The sequence below is a fragment of the Oncorhynchus mykiss genome, chromosome 30 (genome assembly GCF_013265735.2).
Source record: "Oncorhynchus mykiss isolate Arlee chromosome 30, USDA_OmykA_1.1, whole genome shotgun sequence".
NCBI lineage: Eukaryota > Metazoa > Chordata > Actinopteri > Salmoniformes > Salmonidae > Oncorhynchus > Oncorhynchus mykiss.
The window spans coordinates 29,103,978-29,117,803 of NC_050570.1; the positions used below are offsets into that span (position 1 = coordinate 29,103,978).

Genomic DNA, 13,826 nt, shown 5'->3' on the forward strand with positions numbered 1-13,826 from the left:
CTAAGACACTGCATCGCAATGCCTGCTGTGCCACTAGAGATCCTGGTTTGAGTCCAGGCTCTGTCGCAGCCGGCCGCGACCAGGAGACCCATGGGGCGGTGCACAATTGACCCAGCGTCGTCTGGGTTAGGGGAGGGTTTGCCGGCAGGGATGTTCTTGTCCCATTGCGCTCTAGCAACTCCTGTGGCGGGCCGGGTGCAGTGCACACTGACACGGTCGCCAGGTGTACGGTGTTTCCTCCGACGCATTGGTGCGGCTGACTTCCGGGTTAAGCGGCATTATGTCAAGAAGCAGTGCGGCTCGGCTGGGTTGTGTTTCGGAGGAGGCACGGCTCTCGACCTTCGCCTCTCCCAAGTCCATACGGAAGTTGCAGTGATGGGACAGGACTGTAACTACCAATTGGATACCACAAAATTGGGGAGAAAAAGGGGTATAAAAATGTTCTGATAAAAAAATTACATTTAAAAAAGACAAATAACAATAATTAAAAGTTGGCTACATGTCCATTCTTGATACACACGGGAAACTGTTGAGTGTAGAACCCAGCAGTGCTGCTGCGCCTGGTTGCACCTGGTTGCGCCTGGCACCTACTACCATACCCCGTTCAAAGGCACTTAAATATTTTGTCTAGCCCATTCACCCTCTGAATGGCACACATACACAATCCATGGATCAATTGTCTCAAAACGTTAAAATCCTTCTTTAACCTGTCTTCTCCCCTTTATCAACACTGATTAATATGGATTTAACAAGTGACATCAGGGATCATATCTTTCACCTGGATTCACCTGGTCAGTCTATGATAAGAGCAGGTGTTCCCGATGGTTTGTACACTCAGTGTATGGGTTTATGTGTGTGTTTTCTGACCGAAGCATCCTCCCCAGACAGGACCCCAGGGTTCTTGCTCAGGTCCAGGTGCAGTAGAGAGTTGGAATACTCATCACTGGAGCACAGAGCCTGAGACAGAGACACCACACCTGAGACACACAGAGAGAGTGAGGGGGAAGCCATGAGAGATGCATTCAGCTAGCTAATGCAGGTTTACCAAAGAGGGGGGAAAAAACACTTCAGAACATTTTGAATGATGTGATTCTCACCTACATCTGTCAGCAGAATCAGACTGTGTAAACGTGTGCCGTATCATTCTTAATTCAATATTCAGTATTCAAACTCTCAATAAGTGTGGGAAGTAATAGAGAGCAGGTCGCCTGAAAGATGGTTACCATGGGGACACATCGTAAATCGCGAAGCTGCTGTATAGTAGAAACAAAACTTGACAACACACTGAGCTGTTCAGGGGGGACTTACAGGAGGTACAGAGGTTTATATCACCTAGCATGCATGGCTTAGTGGCCTGTTCAACCAGCTGTTGCAGCTTCATAAAACCCAAATGTAGTCAAAGGTGTTCATGAACTGATTCTCCAGCTGACTGTCCCAGTCTGCTAAGTTACTGCCCGGTATTAATGTCAGGGGACGCTGAGAAGATGTGTATGCTTCCGTAACATGGAGGAGGACAGGGAGGTGGGGCCTTCTCTCTGGGTGGGGCTGGTAGAGAGATTGAGAGATGGAAGGATGGAGAGACGAAGCAGTCCAAACCTTTGGAGTTAAGGGAGGTCTTGGAGAGGTTGAGGAGACGCAGTCCTTTGCTGAGACGACACACCTGCTGGATGAGGTTAGACACACCTACACCGACAGAAAGAGACAGAGGGAGGAGAGATGTCACTAAAACAGAAATAGGCAAATTTGTGAGTCTAACAGGAAAATAAGGCATCTGCTTGGTACCTTGGTTGTCCAATGTGTTGTGTGCCAAGTTCAGAGAGTGGATGACAGAAGCAGGATTCTCTGAGAGCGCAACTGACAGCTTCTGCGCAAAGTCACTGAAACATACACAGTATACAATACACACATTTGGACAAAGACACAATGACACAAACAAACACTCTTTCTCTCGTTCAAATACTCTTCTTATTCAGACAGAAAGAGTAAGAGAGTTTTGTGAAGAAAGGAAAACTCACGATTTGAGACCAGCATTCTCCAGAGTGAGCTCTTCCAGGCTGGAGGACTTACTGAGTGTGTGCAAAACCTGCTCACTGACCTCTGACCCCTGAAAAGAAAAATATCTTGTGTCATTACATGCTTAGAACTTCGTTCAATTACCATTGAAACAGAAGGAGATCCAGACAGAACGATACTTACTATGCGTAGGTCCTTACAGTATAGTTTGGTGAACCAGGTGTTGTATGCCATTGAGGCCACAATCACTGCCAAGTCTCTGTCACAAACACACAACAGTAACTGTGTCGAAATGGGTACATTTTTATAATACCCTCGAAATGAATTTAGCAACTGGATTTGCTTAGGCTGCAGCAGCAGTCATTTGATAACGTCTGCTCTCTTTCTTTCGCTCCCTCTCCCATTCTCTCACCTGCTCTCCAGGTGGCTGAAGTCCACTAGGTTAAACTCCCTGTTGTCTTGAGAGTGATAGATAGTGTCCACATCCTAGGAGCAAGATTACCCATGAGTCCACTTGCTATAGTATATTACCCCCTCATTTGAAGGTGCAGTTTTCTTATTTTTTTCACCTTCAGGAACACACCTTTCAACATTTTGTTGTGTTAGAGCCTGAATTAAAACTGTGATTAAATTGGGATTGTTGTCACTGGCCCAGTTAACCCATTGTTTAGAGGCGAAAGAAACACACACCTATTTAGGCGAGGTGCTGGCTAGCGGAGTGGAACACTTTAAAAAAAGAAAGAAAGGAGAGCAGCACACTCTAGGAGCTCAGATGCAAAAATGTCATGTCCAACGTTTTGACAGACGTGTCTTCATCAGGGTATAATGACAAACACTGACGCGTTTATATAGTGTCAAAAGACACGCCGGTGTCTGTAAACATGGCTGGGTGTGGCCTGATATCATTGGTTAATTCTCATATATTAAAATAGCATACAAAAAACATAAATGGATAGCGTACGATCATAGATACAATTTGGCTACATAAGCCTACAAACATTTGCAATAGCAACATCACAATAATCACAAGAATGGCTTCAGATCAAAGTCCACGTTGAGACCGAAGGGATTAAGGGTCTTTAAATTAAAGATCCAGACAGCCTCTCGTTTCAACAATAAATTGTCGAGGTCACCCCTCTCTCCTAGGGAGGGTGACATGTTCGATGCCAATATAACGTAGAGACGAAATCGCCTGGTTTTCTTCCAAAAAGTGGGCCAAGTGGGTGTTTGAAGGATCTACATTTATAAGTGCCATTGCATTGAGCACAGCCATTACACTTGTAGTTTCCATCCAGTAGGGGCGGAAATACACGTTGTGCAGGGATATCTTGGGGTGGTAAATCAGAGTTTACCAATTGATCTCTGAAGTTTCTGCCCCGCGAGAATACGAAGGGAAGGGAAAGCCCAAAAACACATTACCGATACTATCATCGGATCTTATAATGTGCCAAAAAATATATTTTTTTTGCATCTGAGCTCCTAGAGTGTGCGGATCTCCTTTATTTTTAAAAGTTAACCCACTGTTCCCTGGGCACCGAAGACGTAGATGTTGATTATGGCAGCCCCCCGCACCCTCTGATTCAGAGGGGTTGGGTTAAATGTGGAAGACACATTTCAGTTGAATGCATTAAGTTGTACAACTGACTAGGTATCCTCTATTCAACCCCTTTGTTATGGAAAGACTAAATAAGTTCAGGAGTAAAAATGTGCAAATCACATAATAGTTTGCATTGACTCACTCTCTCACTCTGTGTGCAATAACAGTGTTTAACTCATCTCTGTACCCCAAACATACAATTATTTGAAAGGTCCCTCAATCTAGCAGTGAATTTTAAACACAGATTCAATCACAAAGATCAGCGAGGTTTTCCAATGCCTCACAAGGAAGGGCACCTATTTGGAGATGGATAAAAAAACGCAGACATTGAATATCCATTTGAGCATGGTGAAGTTATTAATTACACTTTGGATGGTGTATCAATACACCCAGTCACTACAAAGACACAGGCGTCCTTCCTAACTCAGTTGCCGGAGAGGAAGGAAACTGCTCTGGGATTCAACCATGAAGCAAGTGGTGACTTTAAAACAGTTACAGAGTTGAATGGCTGTGATAGGAGAAAACTGAAAACATGCATCCTGTTTGCAATAAGGCACTAAAGTAAAACTGCAAAGAAATTGGCAAAGAAATTAACTTTATGTCCTAAATAAAAGAGTGTTATGTTTGGGGCAAATCCATCACAACCATCACTGAGTGCCACTTTTTCAAGCATGGTGGTGGCTGCACATGTTATGGATATGCTTGTCATCGGAAAGGACTAGATCGTTTTTTAGGATAAATAGAAACGGAATATAGCTAGGCACAAGCAAAATCCTAGAGGAAAACCTGGTTCAGTCTGCTTTCACTGGTAGACAAATGCACCTTTCAGCAGGACAATAACCTACAACACAAGGTCAAATATACACTGGAGTAGCTTACCAAGATGACATTGAATGTTCCTGAGTGGCCGAGTTACAGTTTTGACTTATATCAGCTTGAAAATCTAAGGCAAGACTTGAAAATGGTTATCTAGCAATGATCAACTACCAAACGTGGCAGAGCTTGAATCATTTTTTAAAGAATAATCCAGGTGTGCAAAGAGGTGAGAGACTTACCCAGAAAGACTCACAGTTGTAATCACTTCCAAAGGTGATTCTAACACGTATTGACTCAGAAGTGTGAATACGTAAATTACCTATTTATGTATTTCATTTTCAATATTTTTCAAACATTTTTTTTCTCTCACTTTGTCATTATAGGGTATTGTGTGTAGATGGGTTGAAAAATATTGAATCCGTTTTGAATTCAGGCTGTAACACAACGAAATGCGGAATAAGTCAAGTGGTATGAATACTTTGTGAAAGCACTATAAAAGTCCAGTGCACTAACACACAACAGGCCTACTCCCATCGCTCTTACCCACTGCACTTCCTCCTTGCAGCTGATTCCATTGTAGTCACACAGGGCAGCGTAGGTCTCGGAAAACCCTCCTGAGACAGACAGAGAGGAAGAAAAATAGATGATGGTGAGAGAGGAGGGTTTTAACCTTTTACTGCATTGGGCTAAATAGGGGTCACACAGAGTGTTTCTTGGGAGTCTTAAACAAATCTACTCTGAAACAAAACTATACACCTCACACACATTGTTATTGGCTTAACAAAAGAAGACACCTGTACCATGTCAGATATAGAGTTGAAATGTATCCCATTTTGAGTTTGCATCCCACTATTACACTTTATATACTATACATCAAAGAAACTGACTTGAAATATAACAAAACCAGTACCAATTTTCTACATTGCAGAATAATAGTGAAGACATCAAAACTATGAAATAACACGTATGGAATCATGTAGTAACCAAAAACGTGTTAAACAAATCAAAATATATTTGAGATTTGAGATTCTTCAAAGTAACCACCCTTTGCTTTGATGACAGCTTTGCACACTCTTGGCATTCTCTCAACCAGCTTCATGGGGTAAGCACCTGAAATGCATTTCAATTGGGTGTGCATTGTGAAAAGTCCATTTCTGGAATTTCTTTCCTTCTTAATGCGTTTGAGCCAATCAGTTTTGTTATGACAAGGTAGGGGACGTATACAGATAGTCCTATTTGGTAAGAGACCAAGTCCATATTATGGCAAGAACAGCTCAAATAAGCACAGAGAAATGACAGTCTGTCATTCATTTAAGACATGAAGGTCAGTCAATACGGAACATTTCAAGAACTTTTCAATACGGAACATTTCAAGAATTTCAAAAAAGTTTCTTCAAGTGCAGTCGCAAAAACCACCAAGCGCTGTGATGAAACTGGTCTGATGAGTCCAAATTTGAGATTTTTGGTTCCAACCTCCATGCATTTGTGAGATGCAGAGTAGGTGAACGGATGATCTCCGCATGTGTGGTTCCCACCGTGAAGCATGGAGGAGGAGGTGTGATTGTGTGGGGCTTCTTTGCTGGTGACACTGTCTGTGATTTATTTAGAATTCATGGCACACTTACAGTGGTTCCTCAATTAAACGTTTTGAGATTAAGCCACGGAACTTAGAGGTAATTTGTGGTATAGTACGTTACCCTGCATCAGTGCTTCATTGCTCCAAACCACCGCAAGGGGGAGTTAGAGCACTGATTATGCTTTTGGGTCCCAATGTGTCTCTACCTGACAATGAATGGGCGATTTAAACAAAATGGAAACTGATAATTGTGCACGACTTCAAATTTGAATTTCAATTAACTGAATGATGAGGATGAAGTTTTACAGGAAGAACCACTGTCACCAGCATGGCTACCACAGCATTCTGCAGCGATACGCCATCCCATCTGGTTTGCGCTCAGTGGGACTATCATTTGTTTTTCAACAGGAAATTAACCCAACACACCTCCAGGCTATGTAAGGGCCAAGATGAGAGTGATGGAGTGCTGCATCAGATGACCTGGTCTCTACAATCCCCTGACCTCAACCCAATTGAGATGTTTTGGGATGAGTTGGACGGCACAGTGAAGGAAAAGCAGCCAACAAGTGCTCAGCATATGTGGGAACTCCTTCAAGACTGTTGGAAAAGCATTCCAGGTGAAGCTGGTTGAGGGAATGCCAAAAGTGTGCAAAGCTGTCATCAAGGCAAAGGTTGACTACTTTGAAGAATCTCAAATATAAAATATATTTTGATTTGTTTAAAAGTTTTTTGGTTACTATATGATTCCATATGTGTTATTTCATAGTTTTGATGTCTTCACTATTATTCTACAATGTAGAAAATAGCAAAAATAAAGAAAAACCCTGGAATGAGTAGGTGTATCCAAACTTTTGACTGGTACTGTAGAAACACTGGATATTCAGCGTAAAAAAAACAACAACAATATGTTTATTATTTATGGTATGATTAAAAATATGAACAACATTCCACCCATGAGGCCACTAGAGGGCGATTTGGTTATTTGACTGCTGGACAGGGGTACAGAGCAGGTGTTTGTTTCACTGAGAGAGAGAAAATAGAGATGACACGCAGTGCAATTACCCTACGTTTACAATGTCTGTGTAAAAAGCTAATAATTAACTTGAAAATATGTACTGCATGCAGTGCAGTGGGTTTCTCTATCCATTTGTCACTTAATGAGGACCTGCTTTCAGCCTCTCATTTCAATTTACTCAACAATTTCCTGTCTGTCAATCATCAACTAGAATCTGTCTCTTATGCAGTCTGTATATCTGTGTCCGTCTGTCTTCCTGCCTGTCTGTGCATTTCTTACCACAGGCCCTCTGGGTTTCAACAGACGTCTCTGAGCTGGGGGAGTACTTCCTGCTTCCCTCAGAAAGGTCACTGTCTGAATGACAGATGGAGGGACTGAGAGAGAGAGGGGACACGTTTCAGAAGGGACATAATAGCTAACATTATTTATAATTTGTCTGGGTTTCAAAGCTGTCAGGTACAGGAGTCTATGCTGCCTGAAAATGGACACTTACGAGAAAACAGAGTTGTTGAATATTCTGGACAGGGCAAAGTTAACGTGGCTGACCACATGACTGAGGTGGTCACGTGACTGAAGCCTCAGGGAATAAGTGGACTTGTCCAAGTCTATGACGACCTGCATAGGAAAACAACAACAACATTGTTTCAATTAATAGAGTGATAGACGGACCAGTGATATTCGGCATGATGCCAGATAACTAAGTTAATTGCAGTAAATATCCAAGCAGAGACCGAATTTCTGTAGCTCTGCTTACATGAATCAAGATCCTCATACAGTATCTCCATATTGTAGATTAGATTAACTGATTTGATTGATTGCTCAGATGTTGAGATGATGTTGCTAATAGGCCTACTCCATTATAAATCTGTTCAAATAACTAATCAGTTCAAATTAAAGAGGCCACATGGACGATGCACCAACATGGCCATTCAAAACCTGATCTGGCATATGTTACTCGCCTGAAACTCTGGGTGACTGTTCATGGCTCGGATCTCCAAGAAGTTAAATGTCACCTCAATCTGTAATAAAATTCACGTTTGTTAACATAATGCTGAGAGTTTGGTGTATGGTAAACGGTAGCTAATGACATAGTGATCATTATGGCTACCTTTGTTGGAACCTTGGCTGTCAGGAAATAGAGTCTCCATGTTGTGAGGACCTGAGTCAGACGGAGAAACATTAACAAATGACATCCATACTGAGCAAAAGTTCACTGCACATTCAAGACTCACTATGGGCATCCAACGCTCTCGTGGGTTGCCATGGTAATGGAGAGAGTGAAATGAGGAGTACTCTCTGTATTCACCTATTGATCTGGGCAGGAATCTTTTCTGCCACAGCATCATGCTTTGATGGGCTATGCTGTATACTGGGGATGATTGCATTCTCAGGATGTGTATTAAGATGGTTTATAGAAATGGTCACAACAATAATAGTTCCATAGGGAAGTGATTTAAAAGCACCCACATTCACCCGTCTGCCCACATACACACACACCCAGGTGTACTGTACACATTCTCACACACATACAATCGCCTTCAGCTACAAACACAATCTCTATATACCCTATACTCGTGCTCCTGTCTCCATCTTTTAGAGGAGAGCGAAGAACATTTTGTAAATATTGCTACAGCACAGTTTATACTTCTTTTTTTTTTACCGGATAAACAAACAGCAAATATGTTTCGGTTGCTCTCTCCCTCCCTCCCTCCCTCCCTCTCTCTGACTCTCGTCCTCTGCTCTTTTTTCTGCTCCTTCGCTCCTGATCATTTGCTCCTTCATCTTTGATGCCCCCTTTAAACATCTCCCTGAGGAGGGACGGAGGAACATTTCTCTCTTCTGCCTTTCTCTCTCTGGCTATCTTTCTCTGCCTCTCTCTCTCTCTCTCTCTCTCTCATTTGTTCTCTCTCTAGAAACACTAGCTAGTACAGTATGCCTTCTTAATAAAATGCAGTAATTTAATTGTGGCTATCCCTCAATTTTGCATTTCGGGAGAGAGGTGCTTGGTTCTACTCATCAGAGCCAAACACTTGCCGGCAGCCACAACACCCACACACAACAACAGCAAACCACAACGATGGTATCTAAAGTTACAGAGAGAGAGAGAGAGAGAGAGAGAGAGAGAGAGAGAGAGAGAGAGAGAGAGAGAAAAGAGAAAAGAGAAAAGAGAAAAGAGAGAGACTCCTGCATTCCACCACTTCAAAGACACTGTGTCTGAAGGAGTTAATTAAAACGTGGGGATTGTATCACATTAACGTGATGAGTTGGGCGGGTGGGTATACTGGGTAGGAGGTGGCAGTGGATACAGTGTGTGAGTACTGTACCATATGAGTATATAGAAGTAAATCATGCTGATGGTGCAGGAGAGAATGGGAGACAGTTCCCCCCAGGAGAGAAGTCCTTATCAAAGTCTTCCAGATCAAAGAGACACACTGCACGCATCATATAATTATGTGTCAGTTTTATGTGTCTGTTTCTGGAGAAGAGATGATGCCTGTCTTTTCTTATTGGCTTGATAAGGGGGTAAGGCAACTGTTATACATGAATAAGGTACTTCCAGTACCAGGTTAAATAATTCACAAGCAAGGAAACCAAAGCCTAACTTAAAGTACATGACATGGCCTCAAGCAAACCTGATGGGAGAGGAAGACGAACAATGAAAAAATAACCTACCAGCCTGAACTTGAACCTACCTTAAAACATTAACCCTCGCTCAGGCTTTATCAGCAAGCCCTACTCTTAACCCAAACCCTTCCCCAAGCTTTACCTTGACCGTTTAAATCCTAACCCTGTCCTCAGCCTTAATCTAAGCACCATAGAGACTAGAATTCCAGATAGATACCCTACTCTAGTTCAGAGTAAAAAAGGAACCATTTAGCAGAGAGAGATTGGACAGTGAGGATTTAATGGATAACATTGTCCTGGCAGAGAGACATAGTCCCTGAATATCAATGGGTGCACATTGCAAAACTCTTCCAACTCGTCCTATAATGAATCATTAAGCAGTCATCGGGGGAACGACTCACTGCCAAGGCCTAGTCTGCCCAGCTGGGGGTGTGAGCTCATTGCCTCATCAGCTGGTAGTTTTCAGGAGCACAAAAACATGAAAACATTTCAATGCAGTTTTATGTGGAATTGTTAGTACAGTCTCAGTTATTTGGTTGTTCTATTTCTTATACTTTTGCCTATTTTCTGTACTTACATAGGTTGGGATCTATACACTTAAGAGCTCACTGGCCCAGATTTAGTCCTATAAGCTGGCAGGGCTGCAGCTCCTCTATTGAAGATTTCACATCTTTGCCCCATATTCTCTGATGAAAGCACCCCAGTATCAAAGGCAGAGGTCCGCCCGCGCCTGGCACTGCCTCCACCACCAGGGTCTCACAGAGACAGAGCCTCAAACAGATCCCTCCCCAAGCTGATGCTCTTACAGACCTCTGTGTCCTACATTGTCCCACCACAATGCCCAGACAGGCACAGCCGACATGGGAAAGCAGCATGTCAACTCAATATATTCATGGCATGTGGCCAGCCTGGCCATAGCTTGTGTTCAGTCTGCAACTGACCATAGTGATTCATTGCACTTCAATACTGCCTATGTTGCATCATGTCTCTCCTATACCAACCATCAGGTTTCCATCCGATGTCTTGTGGAGGAATCCTCCACTGCATCAGACTTGTCTTGACGTAGTGAGGGACGGAGTAATACTGTGTGTGGATGGCCTGGAGAACTCCTCTATATCAATAGATCAACAATGATCTGTGGGAATACCACCCACTCCGCAGCCAGCGCATCAATATAGCAAATGTTATTTTCACCAGACAAAGTTATTCAGATAAAACAGGACTCACCAGTATCCGGTCCTCTGACTTGCCATTTTTGGTGTCAAGCTTAATGCCGCGTATAAACTTGATGGATGACTTGTCAACAATCTTCCTGATACTCTCTGTAAATATAAAAACCATCCCCATGGTCAGATACACACTAATACACACAACACACAAAGCAAACATCTCACACACACAAATGACACACATCAACCAAGTATACAGTACATCAGAACTGTGAAAGAGATAAGCTTGAACTTTTGAGTGCACAGCCCTTTCGTCATACAACTGTAGACAGACCAACCGTGTCATTTAAAACTTACACCTGGCATTTCATAAACAGAGGGAGATTATCAGAGGATAAAACCATTGAGTCTCCAAAACCATTGGATCTTTCACTAAAACGTAAATAACAGTATTGTTTTCCATGGCAGGCGCACAGAAATTGCCCAATAAAACAAGGATATGTGAGCGAGGACAGAATGAAGCCGTAAAATAGAGAGCATTTGTTTTATATATATGGAAGCCAGAGCTGGAATACAGTACTTGAGGCTGGTGAGACTGGATCGAGACAAAAAACGGCCTGTTTTTTCTTCTCCTGTTTGTTGTTGTATTTGTTCCATTATTATCTGTTAATTGTCTTTTATTATGCATACTACAAGCACTTTTGGCTTTTCATTATTGCTCATCTAATAATCAAAAAAAAACTTCTTATTATTAATTGTGTGTTTCATAGGCGAAAACCTGCAATCGCATTCATTCTGTTATTAATAAAATTCAGAATACATTGCCAGACAATATTTTCTTCCCACACAAACAACCTTATGTGCACAATATGATTACTACCAGCCACCACATGGATCCTCTCTGCTCAAGTGAGTCTCAGTCACCGAGGCATTGATGTCACATAGAATCCCAGTCAGAGGTGTGACCCCCCCTGCCAGACACCTGCAGATAACCTGGCTTGGCCTGAGGACATCCCCTCACAGACAGACAGGCACACTGACATAGAGAGTCACCATCAGAGAGACAGGGGCGAGGCTGAAGAGGAGGACACGGAGGGAGAGGGTGAGATGGTGAAAGGTATCAGATTATGGATAACCAACCATCCAAAGCCCTGAATGTGCTATACTTCGCCTGTGACCAATGCATGGTCAAATAAGAGAATGCTGCTGAGTCTGATTGTTCTGACAGGATCCTTAGAGTAATGTTCTGATGATGAAGAAGAAGAAGATGATCTTGAACACCATGATGACTGTTTAAACATAGATGGTATTTTGGCTCTGGCCACTTGGAGTCTGATGCTATATAGCTGGCTATCTGAGACAGAGGGAAGTGGCTGGCAGGCAGGTGAGTGGATTGAAAGGCAGGGATTCCACTGAATTAATTATCACAGTGTGGTTAATAGAGCCATTAGGAATAATTATCTCAGCAGAGACTCCCTGCAAACGCAAGCATGTGTGTGTGGTGTTGGTTAGAGGGTGAGAGAGTGTGTGTGTGTAGCTAGGTAGGCCTAAGTGTGTGTGCCAGCTGTGTGTGATGTAGGTGTGAGTGTGCGTGAGCCTGTGTGTGGTCTGATGGTGTGAGTTTTTGAGACGTAAGCTTGTGTCAACTCAATGGCAGCCTCATCATCTGAGAATTCTACTAATGAGAAGTATAGTATACAAGGTCCATGTCTGGCTTGTTCAATAAAGGGAAGTGAAGAATACATGCAAATTGTTGGCAAGAAAATGCATGCTGCTCCCCCTCGCTATCTTTCTTCACAATCACTCACTCACTCACACACTCTCTCTCTCTCTCTCTCTCTCTCTCTCTCTCTCTCTCTCTCTCTCTCTCTCTCTCTCTCTCTCTCTGTCACACACACACACACATACACACAGCAGACAAAGAAAGACCATGCTCACTGCCAACACGCTGAGAGGGTAGCAATTCCTATTCTTACAACCTGGCATGACATTCTGAATGCAGATCACACCATGAGCGAGTAAACCCACGCGTGATGCACACGATGATTTTCACAACGCCCCTTTTCCTATGGCCCAGGCCTGGGGATTTTACATGATCTGCATGCCTGCTGTGCTTTTATCGTAAATCCTGTGCAAGCAGGGTGTCTTTGCTTTACATAATTTTCGAACTTTAAATGCTCAAATAATGCAAAGCACGTTTAGCCTAGATGATGACATATAAAGAATGACACACAAAGCTTGGTGGCACTAGCATACATGAACGAGGTGTTGCTTATTAACCCCCAATGCGCCTGTTCAGTCGCAGACTGGGAAAAGCCAGAATCCGTACGCGTTACAGATGATGATGATGATCGAGATAATGGGAATAGGAATAATGTTGATATTTCCCTACCTGTAATATCCCTGCTCACACTGACGAAACAAGAGGCAGTTATGTCTTTAGATGCCATGTCTCTTCTTCCTCTATCACCGCCCCTTTTCCTTTCGCAATGATGGACCGAACGGATTGCTTCTCTCCGAAGCATTCCACCATCTGACTGCTGCTAAACCCGCTCTCAGAGTATAGTTTAATGTGCCAACGTGAGAGAGCGCGCAGCGGTGGAAGGGAGGAGGAGAGTTGGAAAGAGACAATTGAAAGAATAGGAGATACATTGGGCAAGAGGATTTGGTGGTATCAGAAATTGTTGGAACTGTGAAACTAATACTGATCAATAGATGATCAGGAGGATAGTGACGCTACTGATAGAAATAGCGGTAACACGTTTCAACACAATTATGCTACGGTTGAACACTATAGTGGTTATATATGGCTTCCAAATCAGAGGTTGCTGTATGTGATGGGGACACTATTTTCAAGCCACTTAGATACAAATGGATTTTCGTAGCAGGTTAGGAACACATGTTTGCTAACCCTAACCCTTTCCTAACCTTGACCTCAGTCTCTTAACCTGCTACATCAATTATCCTAACCTGCTAGAACAAGTCATTTCGGGATCGAAGAGGGGTGAAAAGAGT

At 42.9% G+C, this 13,826-nt stretch overlaps 1 protein-coding gene across 4 annotated transcripts in view; it reads right to left on the reverse strand.

Annotated features, from left to right (window-relative positions):
* Positions 1–13,359, reverse strand: part of LOC110521686 (capping protein, Arp2/3 and myosin-I linker protein 3) — a 51,327-nt gene extending 37,968 nt beyond the window's left edge. For 3 of the 4 annotated variants that reach the window (XR_002473179.2, XM_021599448.2, XM_021599447.2), the window contains exons 1-13: positions 13,204–13,359; positions 10,870–10,964; positions 8,126–8,176; positions 7,977–8,036; positions 7,511–7,632; positions 7,297–7,391; positions 4,970–5,040; positions 2,426–2,499; positions 2,197–2,272; positions 2,016–2,104; positions 1,783–1,877; positions 1,597–1,683; positions 868–977 (exon numbers count right to left, since the gene is read on the reverse strand). Coding sequence is in view for 3 of the 4 variants with exons in the window: in XM_021599448.2 (XP_021455123.1) it covers positions 868–977; positions 1,597–1,683; positions 1,783–1,877; positions 2,016–2,104; positions 2,197–2,272; positions 2,426–2,499; positions 4,970–5,040; positions 7,297–7,391; positions 7,511–7,632; positions 7,977–8,036; positions 8,126–8,176; positions 10,870–10,964; positions 13,204–13,336 (1,158 nt within the window). In the remaining variant the exon portion in view is untranslated. The remainder of the gene's footprint in view (positions 1–867; positions 978–1,596; positions 1,684–1,782; positions 1,878–2,015; positions 2,105–2,196; positions 2,273–2,425; positions 2,500–4,969; positions 5,041–7,296; positions 7,392–7,510; positions 7,633–7,976; positions 8,037–8,125; positions 8,177–10,869; positions 10,965–13,203) is intronic. The other variant, XM_036968670.1, reaches the window with a different exon arrangement.
* Between the last annotated feature and the right edge of the window lie 467 nt (positions 13,360–13,826).